The sequence below is a fragment of the Suricata suricatta genome, chromosome 4 (assembly GCF_006229205.1).
Source record: "Suricata suricatta isolate VVHF042 chromosome 4, meerkat_22Aug2017_6uvM2_HiC, whole genome shotgun sequence".
Classification (NCBI taxonomy): domain Eukaryota; kingdom Metazoa; phylum Chordata; class Mammalia; order Carnivora; family Herpestidae; genus Suricata; species Suricata suricatta.
Window position 1 is genome coordinate 112,778,911 of NC_043703.1, and position 16,059 is coordinate 112,794,969.

At 41.4% G+C, this 16,059-nt stretch overlaps 1 protein-coding gene across 1 annotated transcript in view; it reads left to right on the top strand.

The window, feature by feature from the left end:
- The first annotated feature begins 9,640 nt into the window (after positions 1-9,640).
- The window catches only part of ANTXR1 (ANTXR cell adhesion molecule 1), a 214,576-nt gene continuing 208,157 nt past the window's right edge, over positions 9,641-16,059 (top strand). The window contains exon 1 of the mRNA XM_029937510.1: positions 9,641-10,140. Coding sequence (XP_029793370.1) covers positions 9,989-10,140 — 152 coding nt within the window. The 5' untranslated portion in view covers positions 9,641-9,988. The remainder of the gene's footprint in view (positions 10,141-16,059) is intronic.

Consider the following 16,059-nt stretch of genomic DNA (forward strand, 5'->3'; position numbering starts at 1 on the left):
AAAAAAAAAAATTCGTATGGAACCACAAAAGACCCCGAATAGCCAAAGTTATACTGAAGAAGAAAACCAAAACGGAGGCATCACAATCCCAGACTTTAGCCTCTACTACAAAGCTGTCATCATCAAGACAGTATGGTACTGGCACAAAAACAGACACATAGACCAATGGAATAGAATAGAGAACTCAGAACTGGGCCCACAAATGTATGGTCAATTAATTTTTGACAAAGCAGGAAAGAGTATCCGATGGAAAAAAAGACTGCATAGATTTTTAAAGAAAGCTATTCGACCTCTCTGAGTCTCAGGTTTTCACTCATGAAATGAGGATCACAATGTTGAAGTCACAGTTGCTATGAGTATGACATGAAATACAGCATCAGTGACCTCCTGATAGAATTCCTGTCATATACTAGTTCACTTCCTTGGCCCATGCTAAGCCTTCCTTCTGTGCTCTGAAGGACACCATCCTCCTTATGCCAACACTGTCTCTCTCCCCATCTCTCTCTCTGACCCTTTTCTTCTTCCTCTTTCTCTCTTCCTCTTTCTCTTCCCCTCCCTCTCTCTCCCACCTCCTCTCTCCTTCCCTCCCTCCCTGTTTTCCTCTCTCTCCTGCTCCCCTCTCTCCTTCTCTCCTTCTTTTCCTCTCCTCTTCTCTTCTTCCCTACATCTTTTCCCCTCCTTCTCCCTCCCTCCCTCTCTCACCTTCCCTCTCTCTCCCTTCCTCTAAACCAACTGTACTATCAGCATCCTGTGATGTCCCTTTGCTGTCATCCTAAGAATTCTCTTTGTCTTTGTCTTGAGTAAGTACATTAGTTAGGGTTCTCCAGAGAAATAGAACCAACAAGTTATCTATAGAAAGAGAGTGTGGAGAATTGTCTCATGCAATTGTGGGGGCTAGAAAATTTACAGAGTAGGCCAGCAGGCTGGAGTCCCAGGGTAGCATGGAGGCAGAATTTCTTCTTTTTCAGGGAACTTCAATATCTCTCAAGATCTTTAAATGGTTGGATGAGACCTATCCACAATATGAAACGCAATCTGCTTTATTCAAAGTCTATTGGTTTAAGTGTTAATTATAACTAAAAAAATACCTTGATGTTTGACCAAACAACTGGGCACCATAGCCTGGCCAAATTGCCACATAAAATTATCCATCACGGATGGGCTCTCTGATTCCTCGGTATCACATCTTCCCTTTTGGGTTTACTTCTTAATGTTGGTGGAGCTCCTTCAGTACCATCATGAGAAAGTACATAAATATGTGGCAGGAAAACTTCTTGCGATCTTCCATGTTTGAACATGTCTTATTCTACGTTGACATTTGATTGATAGCTGGCTGTGTGTAGAGTTCTGGGCTGTAAATCATTGTCTTCAAAAGTTCAAAGGCTCCATTAACTAATGGATTCAGATGTTACTGTTGAGGAGTCCAAGGCCGTTCTGATTCCTGTCCCTGTGTGTGACCTGATTTTTCCCTTTAGAGTCTTATGAAACCTTATATCTATCCTAACTGTCCTGAAATTTAATAATGAGCTTGAAGTAGATCTATTTTTAGCCCCTGCTCTAGAGACTCAGAGGGCCCTTTCGAAATTAAAACCTCATGTCCTTCATCCAGGAAATTTTCTTTGTGATGATTTCTTCTTTCCTCACATTTTATAATTCTGTTATTCAGATGTGGGAACTGCTGCCCTTGTCTGTTATTAGCTTTTGTTTTCTTGTCATTTTCTTAATCTTGTTGCTTTTTGTTTGTTTTTTCATTGTTTTTTGGTTTAGAGTTTTGGGGTTTTTTTTAAATTCTTTTATTGTATTGGCTTGTATGTTTGTTGTTTTGCTCTACTTCCTGAAAAAAATGTCTCTAAGGTTATTTTCCATTTATTATGTTGATTTTTTTTCAATTTTACAATTGTGCTTTAATTTGTAAGAGTTCTCTCTCTCTCTCTCTCTCTCTCTCTCTCTCTGCTCCTTTTTTCCTGGCATCATTTATATCTAGCTCTTTTCATGAAGGTCACCAAAGAACTCCTTGCTAAATCTTTTTATTTTAAGTTTATTTATTTATTTTTGAGGAAAGATAGAGCATAAGCAGGGGGCAGGCAGAGACAGAGGGAGAGAGAGAATCCCAAGCACTCTCTGTGTTATTAGCACAGAGCCTGATATAGGTCTTGATCCCACAAACTGTGAGATCATGACTTGAGCTGAAACCAAGAGTTGAATACTTAACCAACTGAGCCATCCAGGCACCCCTCCTGGTTGTTAAATCTAATCAATAATTTTCAGATTTTATCATCTCAGACTCTCTACCCCAACTGAGACTCATGACTATGCCCTTCTAGAAATGTCTTATTTCCCTTCTTGGTTCATCTCTGTGGAGCTCTGTAAAAATGCTGGTATATTCTCCTGGGCTCCATCCTTGACTCACATTTCTTATCATTCTCTTCACTAGCCCAGGGTATTGTGCAAGTTTCCACTTATACACTCATAGCTTCAGTCTAAGCATCATCCCTGTGTGTAAGAATCACATATATAAGAGTCTTTTGGATTCTAATTTTCCAATTAAATACGAAGTAGGTCTATCAATTAAGAGTGAAGGAGGGAATATTGAAAACTGAGAGTTTGAGAAAACTTTCTCAGAGAAGAAGGAGGTAACCCAACTAAAGACACATAGTAGGACAATCAGTATATATCTGAACTGTTGCAGTGATGAAAATACCTACTGCTGCTTGAATTTCATGTTAGGAGAACCTGATTTACAGGAAACTATCAAATTTGGAAAAAGTATTCCAAAAATGCTACTATATATGCATAGAATTTGCCAGATTTGGATGTTTTCTTTCCTCTTTTTTTTTCTCTTTCCCACAGTCTCTGAATTGACCACATGATTAAGAATAGCATTTGAAGCTGATCTCATTACTTACTAAATTTGTGATGAACTCCCTCCATACTTCAATTTTATAGTTTCTGTTTTTGAGACACCAGATTACAAAGCTTTCTTATCTACCACTTGATTTCCTCTGCCTCTGAGCAAATCTGATTTGTAGAGGACAGTATTCTGGGAATGGGTTTTATTTCTTCCTTATTAGCCCTTAGATTTGTAACAATGACATTGGATTTTTCCTCCATTTCAACTCAAGATGATAATTATTCTATGCTGTAGAGGGTTTTAGCCATTTTATGTGTTTATTGATTGGCTTTGCTATGTTCTTTGGCTTAAACTCACACTTTAAGTGCCTAAATTTATGACCATGATTACTATTTCACAGTAGGTCAGTCCTCAAACCTTGATGAGAAACATGATTGAAAAGAAAACAAACCTGGGTAGAAGCACCATCGTGTCTTGAGCCCTACCTATTTTGAAAGGAGACTTCTCCAGCTTTAGGAATCAGTCCTGTCCCAGGGGGCATAGAGGCCCTCTCACCATGAATGACATAGGACTTCCCCACGGTTACTTTGGCCACAGTAAGGGCAAATGTTTTCATATTTGAGGCTCCAGGATGAGCCTGCTTCTTAGACTTCTACCTGGACACACATTTAACTGAGCCTGAAAACCTATGCCAGAAAGCTAACCCAAGTATGGCTACTTGCCAAGCAGTTCCCTGAGGAATCTATGCTCACCATGAGGTGAATAGATACCTTGTTACTAGTTACAGCCTCTACCCTCAAGCCTTCTTTACTCTGGAGAGCTGTGATGGATTATGTCCAGGGACAAGGATCCTGGGGATTCCTTAAGTAGCCCAGGCCTTGATCTCTTTGTTATGGGCTCCTTTCTGATCATTTTTGGATCTACTTAAGGAGGGAGTATCTCATTAACAGTAGGAAAAAACATTTGTCATATCTTAATTCATTCACATCCTGGGACAATCCAAAGAGTTATGGATTCAACAATGCATCTCTGAAGATTCCATTATGTCAGACCTAGTTGTTCTCAGAACTGGCAGTAAGGCAGAAGGGACATGTTGAGTTTCCTCTAGAAGATAGATTAACCACACTGTTGAACCAATACCTTCTTGTGCATTTGTGTCTCCCAAGTAAATTATGCAGAGTCCGTGTTTCATCCATCTTTGTATCCTCAGTGTAGGCATAAAGCTTGCTCTAGAGTAGGTATCCAAAAAACTATTTTTAAATGAAAGAATGAGTTAATAAAAGGACATAGTTTTTTTCTATGGATTGTTAGATCTTTAAAAAAAAACAGCATCAGAAAAAGTATCAATTAATTATAACATTAGATCTCAAAAAGCAGCATCAAAAAAAAAGCACCACTGAATATAAACATTTTCTCAGACATTTCTTTAGAGTTTAGCTATGTAGCATTCTTGGCTAGCAGAAACAGCATTGCTGCCAATAGATTTTTGATAGCTCCAAAGTATGTTTTCGGTCTGTTTTCTGCATGTATCCTAGGAAATCTTCAATTCCCAGTAGTTGCTGGATGAGCCCAAATCTTCACCTTTGCATTTCTCAGAGTTGATAATATGAATGTCTATGGTACAGAACAGCTTTGTTTCACTGGTGGTAGAAAAATCAAACACCCTGAAAGTGGTTCTTCTAAATTATTCTTCTCATCGCTAAAAGAAATTCACATGCTATTTCCCAGAATCCCACAATAACAAAAAAAGCCAACATTAATTGTGTTTCCTGAGGGCCACACATGTCATGCATTGTCTCACTGAAACTACACAACAACCCAATGAGGTAGGTAACATTTTTAACTCCATTTTGCAGATGGTAAACTATGTTACGGACAAGTCATGTAACTTGTTAGAAATGTCACCCAGTTAGTAATTTGCCCCAAATAGGCTGGTGTGAAATTACAATATTAATTAGTATGCTTTCCTGACCAGTACTCAATTTATGGGAATTACCATTAATTCTACAATAAATCTAATCAGAGCTGTGTGTGTGAGGCAAGAGGGAAAAGAAATTGGTCACTGTAAGACTGTGTGTGTCACCGAAATCCCCATATCTATTTCTGATACTGTACAGATATGTGTATCTTGAAAAAGCTCCAGTGGTTATTACAGAGTGAGTAAACTTCTTTGCCTCCATCTTCACAGTACCCCTTCCAAATATTCTTATTCATACCTGTGTTCACACATGGTGAGAACTACTAGATTCTCTGGCTTGGGCTGTGGACACATTATCAAAAGTGTCAAAGGAGTTATGGGCTTGACAGGTCTAGGTAGATTTCTTCTGATATCTTCCACAGTAAACTGGTCTGAAGTCTCTGAATAAGACTCTGGTCTTGAATATGCTTAAATATACCAGAGTTGAGCAGAACTAAGCAAAAAGGGCTTATATTCGTCTTGGGTTTAGCTTTTGGCTAACCTTAAGTTGTCTGATATAGTCTTTCACTGGACATTTGTAAGCACTGGGCTTGTCAAGACCCTAGACTGTACTGACCATTTTATTCCTCCTCTGGCTTCTAGGTTGGATTGGCCTTGTCTTTGATCTAGATGAAATGAACATTTTATTCACCAAGGTTTTAAGACCTTATGAGGATCTGGGATGGATTTTTAGGAGACATTGGCAGGAGTTATGAATTATTCTCTTGGTTGAGACCTTATAGGAATGTATCTTCTGTGTTGTGTTTGATGGGTTAAGCTTTGAGCTTTGGCTAGACTCTAGCTAGATTAGGCTAAGAGCAGGTTGATGATTAAACTTCATGCTGTGCTTGGATGTGACTTAGGATGAATTGTAATGGTCTACAAGTTTAATGAGCTGTGTTGTGAACCAGATTAAACAGGATCTGTCTCTGGGCTAACATTGAATAATATATGAAATTAGCTCTTTTTTTTTTTTCCAGCTCTGAATTGATCAGAGTGGGGTTGTGGCTGTGTTTAATAAGTTTTATTTAGGCATTTGGGGGGCTGTTAACAGGATTTCAGGATGTGTATGGAATTGCCCTAAACTGATTCATGGGAGGTACTGGATTAAATTGATTTTCAAGTTAGATTGGGCTGGGCTTTGGGTAGGGTTATTAATGGAATTCTGGATTCAAGGAGGCTTTGACTATTTCTGAGCTGAGGTTGTGAATAACCTGGCCTATGGGATGCCATCAAGTTATATGCTCCAGATTATGATTTTGCCCTTGGGCTTAGAGTCATTACTAGTGCCTCTGCTTTTCCTTTGACCAAAAGCATTATTAAGCTAATTTAGATTCTTTAGCAATTTTGTTGTTCTGAATGATAAATTCCTTCTGGGAAGACAATCTTGGCTTTTTGCAAATAGAAGTCCTATGCAGGACAAGCATAAAGGAAATCTCATGACAATGAAAAGGGACTATTTTTAACTAACTAATGTTTTGCCTTAGGAAGTTTTGGGGTGCCACCAAAACCCAAGGACCAGTGGGCCTGCAAGAACTTGGCAAACATTGGTCCTACTTAGTTGACCCAAAATTTGGTAGAGAGTGTCAGATCTGTCCATATTTTGTTCGTATTGTGGGCAAATATTTCTAAGGAAAAAATTTCCCAAGTTTTCTTGGGTAGTGTGTGTTATCTGGAGCATTTTTCCAGAGCTTTTGTCAAGAACGCAGACAAATGGTTAAGTGTTTCCTGAGACTCTTGAAGGTTAAATGGCGATGTTATCAGGGCAGCAAAATTTGATTTTTACAGCTTGACAAGAGGGGCTCAGTCACATATTGGAGGTGGGGGGCAAGTATGGGACAGTGGGTTACAGGAGGCCTGTAAACAGGCAGGTCATTCTTAATTTCTACCTCTAAGAAGGGACCCTGGAAAATTCGATTACAACAGTAGTGCAGGACTAAACCCTTAAGATGATCAATCTTGTGAGGCAAACTCTCCCATCTTTTGGCAGGCAGGGAACTTGAAATTGCTAGTATCCTTAAGTATCCTGGGATCCTTCTTATGGCATTTAAACATTCAGACATTCACAAGTTACCACCTTATCCCACTCTATACTTGGAAGAGAAGTGTCTCTTTCTAATAACCCCGTGCAGTTTAACACCCACAAGCACTACTTCATTGGAATCTCCTTGGTGACACAATGACACACTTCAGATCACCGGGGTTTTCTTAGTGCTTATGCCCTTGACTTCCACAACATGTGACTTTCTTGACTGCTTCTTCCTCCAGGAAACTTTCCTTTGCCTTGGTTTCCAGTTACCGTTCAAACACTTCCCCGCACATGATCAGTTTGCCCTTGGACTTCTCCAACTCCAGAAACCTTTCTCCATAGCCTCAACGTCACAGTTTATACAGTTCTTCCACTGACTTGACTTTGAGGGACAGAAGAGTTGCTTCCAAACTTCATTTATCTATCTCTGTGGACCTTGGGAAACTCAATCAATCTCTTCCACAACAGTGGGGTCCTTGGAAGGGATTAGGAACCCAGACCACCTCAGTACAATCATTATATTGAGAGACTGCTCAAGCAAATAGCATTTGCATTAGGGTATTTGATATTTGGATGTCTCTTAGCTCTGACATTAATCTGGGGAATGATAGCAGGAAGCCAATGAAGACTCTCCTTTCTAGGTCCTCTACCCACCCCCCATTTCCCTACATGCTTTAATTATAAGGCTGCTATACCTCAACAACCAAAGGAAAATGTTGCCAGTGCAAAGAAACTGATAATGTCTCCCCCTTCAGACTTGTTGAGCCATCATATTGCTAGTATACCAAGAGCTTCATTTGCCTGTTATTGACTCTGGGTATCTTTATTCTACTTTGAAGATATGGAAAAGTGGGGTGCCTGGGTGGCTTAGTTGGTTAAGGGTCTGATTGCTCAGGTCATGATCTCACAGTCTGTAGGTTTGAGCCCCACGTAAGGCTCAGTGCTGACAGCTCAGAGCCTGGAGCCTGCTTCGGATTCTGTGTCTCCCTCTCTCTCTCTGCCCCTCCCCTGCTCACTCTCTGTCTCTCTCTCAAAAAATAAAAAAAAAGACATAAAAAATTAAAGATATGGAAAAGCAAGAGTTGTGCAGCTTAGAGTATTTTGATCTTCTCCCATTTTTTTCCTGAGAGCAGTGATTCCCAAAGTGTATATGTCAAGAGGTGTTATTTGAAAAGAACAGTTTCAGGGCTGAATAAGTCTGGGAAATACAGTTAAACTTAAAAAAAATTATCAAAGCTTTAGTGTACAGGTATTTACTAGTTTTCTACTATTGCATAACAAATTACCCCCCAAATTAGAGGCTTAAAATACAAACAAACAATAATTACCTCATAGTTTCCGTAGGTCTGGAATCGAGGATTGGCTTAGTTGGGTGGTTGTGGCTTGGGGTCTGTCATAAGACTGCAGTCAAGATGCTGACCAGGGCTGCAGTCATCTGCCAGCCTGAATAGGGCTGGAGGGTCCACTTCAAGACGAGTCCCTCACATGGCTGGCAAATTGTTGCTGGCTGTCAGCGGGCATCTCAGCTTCTTGACACATGGATGCCCCCATACAGCTGTTTGAGTGACCTTTTGATATGGCAATGGGCTCCTCATTCAAGAGACCTAGAAGGAAACCACAGTATCTTCTATGGCATAGCCTCAGAAGTCACACAACATTTCCACAATACTTTATCAACTACACACAAGTCAGTCTTATCCAGTGCGGGGAGGAGAGGGTGTGTTTGGATACCAGGAAAGGAAGGACACTGAGGATCATTTTGGAGGCCGGGTAGGGCAATACTTTATGAATCCCCCAAACTTATCTGACAACAAAATTATTGTTTTACGAAGCATTCCAAGACACCAGGATTCCATGGTACACCTGGTTGGGGGAAACCACCATGTCTTAAATGTCTTAGAGGATCACAAATGGAGGGGGAAGATGTGTGTCTGGAGAAATAATGCTGGAAAATGGAGCCAAGTGTGCACTGAGGATGTCCCAGGTGGAAGATCTATGAAGCTAAAACTGAGTTCCTGCCTGGATCCTCTCTAAAGAGGATGTCTCATTTCAGAAAGACTGGCACAAGACTTCCTTGCCAGTCCTGAGCTATTTGGAAGGTCTATCCCCTTGTGAGCTGTTTACTCCCTCTGTCCCAAATCAAAGATAGGGTGAATAAAGTCAAAGTTCACAGGCTGAAGAGAACTTCTTACAGAGTCTCTAAAATCTGGAGATAGAAATCATCTAGAATGCCCCGCTGTTCCACGCTGGACTCAGCCTTTTCTTTGGGACTGTTTATGCTATTCCCAGTCACATGATTGGACCCCAACAGGCTCTTTTATGATCTGCACTAATAGTGCAGTAAGGTCACTGGGATGAATCAGATCACAAAGGCCCTGTTCTTCTCTACTTCATTTGCACAATGGCTCGTTTTCAAAGGTCCCAGCCCCAGGGTCAGAGCCAAGGTGCTTGAAGGAAGTAATTTCTCATCAAGTGTTTACAGTGACCTTATCAACAGACGCAGGATAGGAAAGGAGAGGACAGGCATAAAAAGGCTAGAGAGTGAGCAAGAAGTAGGAATGGGGAAGAAATAAGGGAGAAAGAAAGGGAAGGTGCTTGAGCAAAGGAAGGAATGGGAAAACACGCACAGCCACACTCACGCAAATGCCGAAGGGCGCTTTCGCCATCTTCGGCCACAAGGTGGCACCCTTTGAACTTTCTTTCCGCCCCCCAAAAAAGGAGAAAGGGAGGGGAGAGAGGGGCAAGAGGAGGGAGAAAAGGCAAGGCACTCTCCCAACCGAGAACAATTTGCAAACCCACCCCATAATATTTAAAAGCTGGGACAAAGAAGCGTCAGGACGAAGCTGTTTCCTTTGCAAAACGTCAGCGCAGCCTCCCGGGTCCTCCGCCCGAGTCAGGAGCAGCCCCTTTAAAAAAGCGGAGTACAGTATTGGGATTCTTGAAACCTGAAACCTAGAAACAGAATCGAAGCGGAAACCAGAAGGAAAACCTTGAACTCCTCCAGACAATTGCTTCCGGGGAGTTCCAGGAGCGCGAGGGGGAATAAAGGGCCCGTGAGCAGGGCCCCTCGGATGGCGCGTCCCTGAGGGTCCCGACGAGCTCGAGGCGCGTGGGAAGCAGAGGACCGTACCCTTTCCGTGGGCTGCAGGTCATGGCCACCGTGGAGCAGAAAGCCCTCGGCATTGGCTTCAAGTGTCTCTCCTTGGCCACTTTTGTGCTTATCTGCGCCGGGCAAGGGGGACGCAGAGAGGAAGGGGGTCCCGCCTGCTACGGGGGATTTGACCTGTACTTCATTTTGGACAAGTAAGTGCCTTGAGTTGTTGCACCCTGGGCTCAGCTGATGATGCTCGCTGCCGGGCTGGGCTTGCTGGCAGCGAGGCTTTGGGACTGGCACGCGTCTCCAGGGACCCAGAGGGACAGCGAGGAGTGGCCGAAGCCCCGCGCTGCGCCTCTGTCGGGGAGCGCGCCTCCCCATCCTTCTTAGCTGCCGCCAGAGCCCGCAGGGCGGTCGCTGCTAGTTCGAGGGGAAAACGTACTTTCCGCCTATCTTTCTGTGAAAGAGGAGCGTGCAAGGGAGTGTGAGGATGCTGTTGACTTAATACGTCTCTGTGAATCCTTTCCATTTGCTTTTGAAACCTGGTGAGAAGGGCGTGCTTTGGAGAGGCAGAATTTCCAAACAAGGCTGGAATGGGCTTTTGAAAGTCAGTCTTGTCTTTGAAAACAAACAACAACAATAACAATAAAACCCCACATTCTGTCCTGCAAAATGCATTGCCTTTGTTCCTAATAATACGGTGCACGCTCACTGGGCAATTAGTGAAAATATAAGGCGGATTTCTCAACCTAGACACTGTTGGGTTTTAGGCTGGGGAATTCTTTGTTGTGGGATGGACCATCACGTGCATTGTAGGATGTTTAGCAGCACCCTTGGCCTCTCCCAGTAATCCAGTACTTCCCCGTTCCATGCTCCCTCTCTTCTGCCCCCTTTCCCCCCAGACCTGCATTGGTGACAACCAAAATTGTCGCCAGACATTGCCAAAAGCCCCCTGTGGGTAAATTCCCGCCTCCTGCCCTTGGCCTGGGACCTCTGATGCAGACCGGTTCAAGTTCTTGGTAATTTCACTGGTGGGCTACCTGGGAGGTGCTGGAGCCCTGGTTTCCTTAACAAAAAGGATAGTGGTTAGGCTTGGGTCTGTGCTCAAGGGGGAGCTGAACTCTGACCAATTAAACACTTCCCAAGTCCCCTTAGATTTGCCAAGCCCATAGTCATTCCAGGAAGCTTAATGCTATCAACTAAAATCCAGCTTCAACAGTAAAATTCCCTCAGAGAAGATCCATGCTCCTTAAAACTATGTGACCTCTCTGGTGCCAGAAGAGGCGCTTGCTGTTAACAGTGGTGGGGAGATGAATTTCACAGACTGGAAAGTATTTGGGAGTTGGAAAAAAGAGTCCCACAAAATAAGCTGGCCAGCTAGACACCAAATGTGCTTTGCAGTTGCCCCTGGAGTTTGATTTTTCCGTAAGGGCTGTTTTGAACTCCAGATTCTTTGGATGAAAAGTGAGATCTCTTTCTTAGAGATTTATGAGAAGGTGGATACTGAAAATATACTTCAGTACTAAAAAATGGAATTTCTTTTGTTACTTCCAGTGGCCGGGGGCAGCAGCTCACAAACTCAAGACTGTGTTTGAAAATGGTCAGAGGTACCCCCCAATGGGGCTCCCCCCACCCCTCCACCCCTGCAAAAAGCCAGTTTAGAAGGACATACCAGAAGACTTGAAAAAATGGCTAGAACCACCATGCCCCTGAATGGACTGACTCCACACTGGAGAGACCATCGGTTCTCCCCAGATTAATTTGAATTGAATTAAACATTTAAACCATAGTTCTGAAAGAATTTATTTTGGCAGTGAGAGGAATTTAACAAAATGACTCTGAGTTTATCTTAGAGAGCAAAAAAAATTGGTAAAAAGAAGTATAACATTTTTAGAAAAAGATAATAAAGAAGTACTTATACCTCCCAATATTAAAACGTATTATAAGGCAAATGATTAAAAACAGGATGGTAAAGGCCTAAGAATAGGTAGACAGAATAGAAAATCTAGAAGGAAATCCAAGAACATGTGAGCATTTAGTGGAAGTTCAAGTCAGTGGGGAATTAATTTGTTATTTTAGAAAATGATTCTTGGACAAATGATTGGTAACAAGGGAAGAAGAAAAGGTGACATTTTTGTTTTACAGCACAAACCAAAGTAAATTTCAGAAGGACTGAAAATTTTAATGATCACAATGAAAGCATGAAACAACCGGAAGAAAATGTAAAGAAATATTACTGTAATTAGAGGTTTAGAGCTTTGAAAACAGGAGGATAGAAGCAACAATGAACACTATGAATATATTTAAATATATTCAAATTTTCCATTTCTATAAGTGAAAGTATGTCAGATATAAAAAATAATAAGAAGCTACAAAAACTTTCACAGCATAAGTTGTTGCTTAAAGATTGACCTTAATATATAAAAAGCAGTTTCAAAAAGATGATCCCAGGTGAAAATAGGCTTAGTACATAAATAATTCACACCCAAAAATGAAAATCAGTAGACAAACACAAAATTTCAACTTCACCCATAATTAAAGAAGTGAAAAAAATCAAACAAGATGTTATTAAGTTAGTGGAGGTTTTTTTTTAAATTACAATATTCAATATTGGTCAACTTGTGGGAGGTAGGCACTGTCATATCTTAATAAAGAAAATACAAATTTGCATGGTCTTTCTAGACTGGTGATGTCCAGTGGAACTTTCTGTGCTGATGGAAATGTTCTATGCCTGCTCTGACCAGTACAGTGTCGACTAGCTGTATTCTAGCTATGGTGCACTTGAAATGTGGCTAGTGTGAACAAGGATGTGAACTTATTATTTTTAATCAATTTAAGTTTAAATAGCATGTGGCTACTGTATTGGATAGTGCAGGCAAGAAGGTAATTTGGCAACATGTATCAAATGCTTTTTAAAATAATGAGATTCTACTTTTCCATCTAACAACTCTATGTCCTGAAGGAAAGATCCAAGATAGTCTCAAGCAAGTGATCTATGTGTATGTTTATGGTAGTGTTGTTTATAATAATAAAGCTGAAAATTATCTAAATGCAATGGATTTATTAAGTAAGGCCCGATATAGCAAAGCGCTGAATATGCATACTGTGCACGCTTGTAAGATATTTTAGGAGAAGTCTCTAATGCTTATGATGTACTCTTAGGTGAAAATACAATCACCAATATTATGTACATTAGGATTCTATCTTTGTAAAGAAAAAAAAAGAAACACATATGTGTATTTCTTGATTTACCTAATATGTAATAGTATTCCTGTCTGAAGGAAAAGATTTTTAAATTCTTTTTTTGTGTTTTTCTTAACTTCTAAAATTTTCTACAATGAACGTATGTTACTTTTATATTCAACAAAACCAAGTGACTTTGACTTAAAAAAATTATTTCAAGTGTGCGGAGGGCCTCTGACCAGCATGCTGAGCTCCAAGCATATAATGATTAGAGTCTGCTGCTTCTTTTGTATTGAAAAACCTGTAGAAAATTTCTAAATGCATTGCAGGATGCTCTGCAGTACACTGGGGACCCAAAAATGCTCCAGGAGAGAAATGATGGGGGCCCCTTTGCAGGCACCTACCTTTATATTTAGGTGGACTCCTCTAACTTCTTTTAGTTGTCCAGTGGCTTGAAGAGAATGAATGAAAACATCGCTAGCGCTGATGATGTGCACACTTGCAGCTTGCACTCTTGATCCAGGCCAATTGATGCGGTTGTTGAACACAGGTGGTGGATGAGCCCAAGGGCAGTGATTGCAAAGAGGGTCCTGGTGGTCCCTAAGACATGGTCTTCTGTCCTAGAAAGAACCTTCTCAGACAGTGCTGTCCAGCACCCAACCACAGCAGAGCGGGAGGGAAAAGAATGCTGACTCACTTTTTCCTTGGGCATCTAAGATACCTTGGCTGGCTAGACACTGTCTACAGGCTGAAACTAAGGAATCCCAGGGCACTGAATTCACCTTTCTTCTTCCTACCCCTCAACTCCCTTTTCGGTGGTGAATGGTTCTTTTCCATGACATTAAAACTCAGCCCATTCCACCTTTTAGCAGGATGCATCTCCGGCCTGGAGAGAACCCAGAGTATACATTTAATGGAACGTCGTGTTTTCCCAACCAGGAGCAAGACTCCATAATGATAACCTAGACTACCACAGTAACACAATAGGGCATTATTAGCGGCTTTGGCGATGGAGCTGGTGGACTCGGCTTTGCGAGGCTTTATACTGATGGAATTTCATGTTCATTTAAACATGCTTTTCTGGTTACAGTCAGGAAAAGTAGATTGCTGGGAATTCAATCAGGGATTTGAAGAGTTAGATTTGGAAGGCTCTACCCAGAGGAAAACAAGGAGCAGCTAGCTTCTGTTCAGTTTTCCAAGGGTCCTCTAAGATTCATGCATCCTGTTGAATGTTTCCTCTCTCCTAGGGCTCCCCTGTTATGATACTGTACATTTATGTATCATACATTTGTCTATTTTATAGAGAATGGTTAGTTACTTAAACGGAAAAAGTGGATTTTCCATCATGAGTGTTAGGGAAGCACTGGCTATATTCATGTGTGCCCTTAAGACTTCAGATAGCGGCACCTGGGTGGCTCAATTGGTTAAACATCTGACTTCGGCTTAGGTCATGATCTCACAGTTCATGAGTTTGAGCCCTGTGTTGGGGGCTCAAAGCCACAGCCAGTAATATATCCTTACATTTGTAAAGGCTTTCCACAGGCTCAGCATGTCTTTCTTTCCCACTAAAGCCCCTAAACTCCTCCCTCTTCTACTTCTTTTCTGTTTGGTACCAATTTTCTCTTTCTCTTCTCCCCATACAAGGGAACCCCATTGCCACTCATCCAGAGTTCCACCCTTAGCTTCACAATCGGATGATCCCACAGTGATGATGATCAGCAGGACCATGTGTTATTCTCCAGAAACATGGCTGTTAAACAAGAGTTTTGTAGCATTAGACTAGGAACTTCACCACTGGGTATGGTATTATTTCCTTGAGGAAATACCTCTGGGTTCCCAACTACCAACTTACAAAAGAAATCTTTAGAGTCAGAACTGAAGTCGCCTGATACGTACACATTCTCACAAGTGCCCCAAAGACAACATTGCCTGGTAGCTAAGCAAGCACTGGTATCCTTAGTTTACTGATGAGCAAACTGTTCATCCTTTGTTAAACCTTTGTTCAACCCACTGGATTAAGTGACCTGCCCAAGGACCTAGGATTAGCTCATGACAGATCTGGGCTGATGTCTGCTCCTGACTCCCAGCCCCCGCTCTCTCCACTCATCACTGCCCTGTGTACTTGGGTTATAATGAGAAGCACATGGCAGTCCAACTAGAGGAACTGGGCGGATTCCAGGAATGAAAAATCCCCGCATCAGAGTTTCAGTAAATGATGGTACGTAAGGCAACCAACATTACTTAATTGAGGAGCTACTGCTCTGTTAAATAGCTATAGTTGATTGAAAGTTTCAAAGACTCCAGCCCCCTGCAGCCCACAGAGGTGAGGGGTTAACTGGTGGATAGAACTCTAAGATACATTCAGGACATCTGATTAGGATGCACTTAAAGGTCCAATAAATTGTTAATTTGTTCAGATTGAATCTGATGGAAAAAGGCAATTCAACTCTTGTAGATGTGTTGAATGTTTTCTGATGTAGATTGTTTTCAGGAAACGATGGCTTTGAGAAATAAAACTGCAAAATTAGCTCTGAATAAGGAAAATAAAAAGCCCATTATAAGATATCTTGAAAATGCTACGATAATAATTATAAAAGGCATCATTTAAAGAAAAAAAAAAAGTTTCTTAGGGGCCAGGAATCAATCTCTCCCTCTCTTCTCTCCTTCTTCCCTTCCTTTCTTTCCTTCTTTTTTCTCTCCTTCCTTTTTCCTCTCTCTCTCTCTTAATTTTTTTGTATTGAAACGGATTTTATGGTTGGTTTTAAATATTTTTCCAGTTAGGCTCCAGGTTTGGAGAGGACTTACTAGACTAGGTAATAGTTGGTAGAACTCCCTACAAATTGGAAGATTTGGCATATGGGTCAAAAATAAAAATAAATAAGGTGTAAGTGAGTGTTTTGTGTTGTATTTCTGTCTGGGTCAGCCAAGTAATTGCCTCTAGTTTC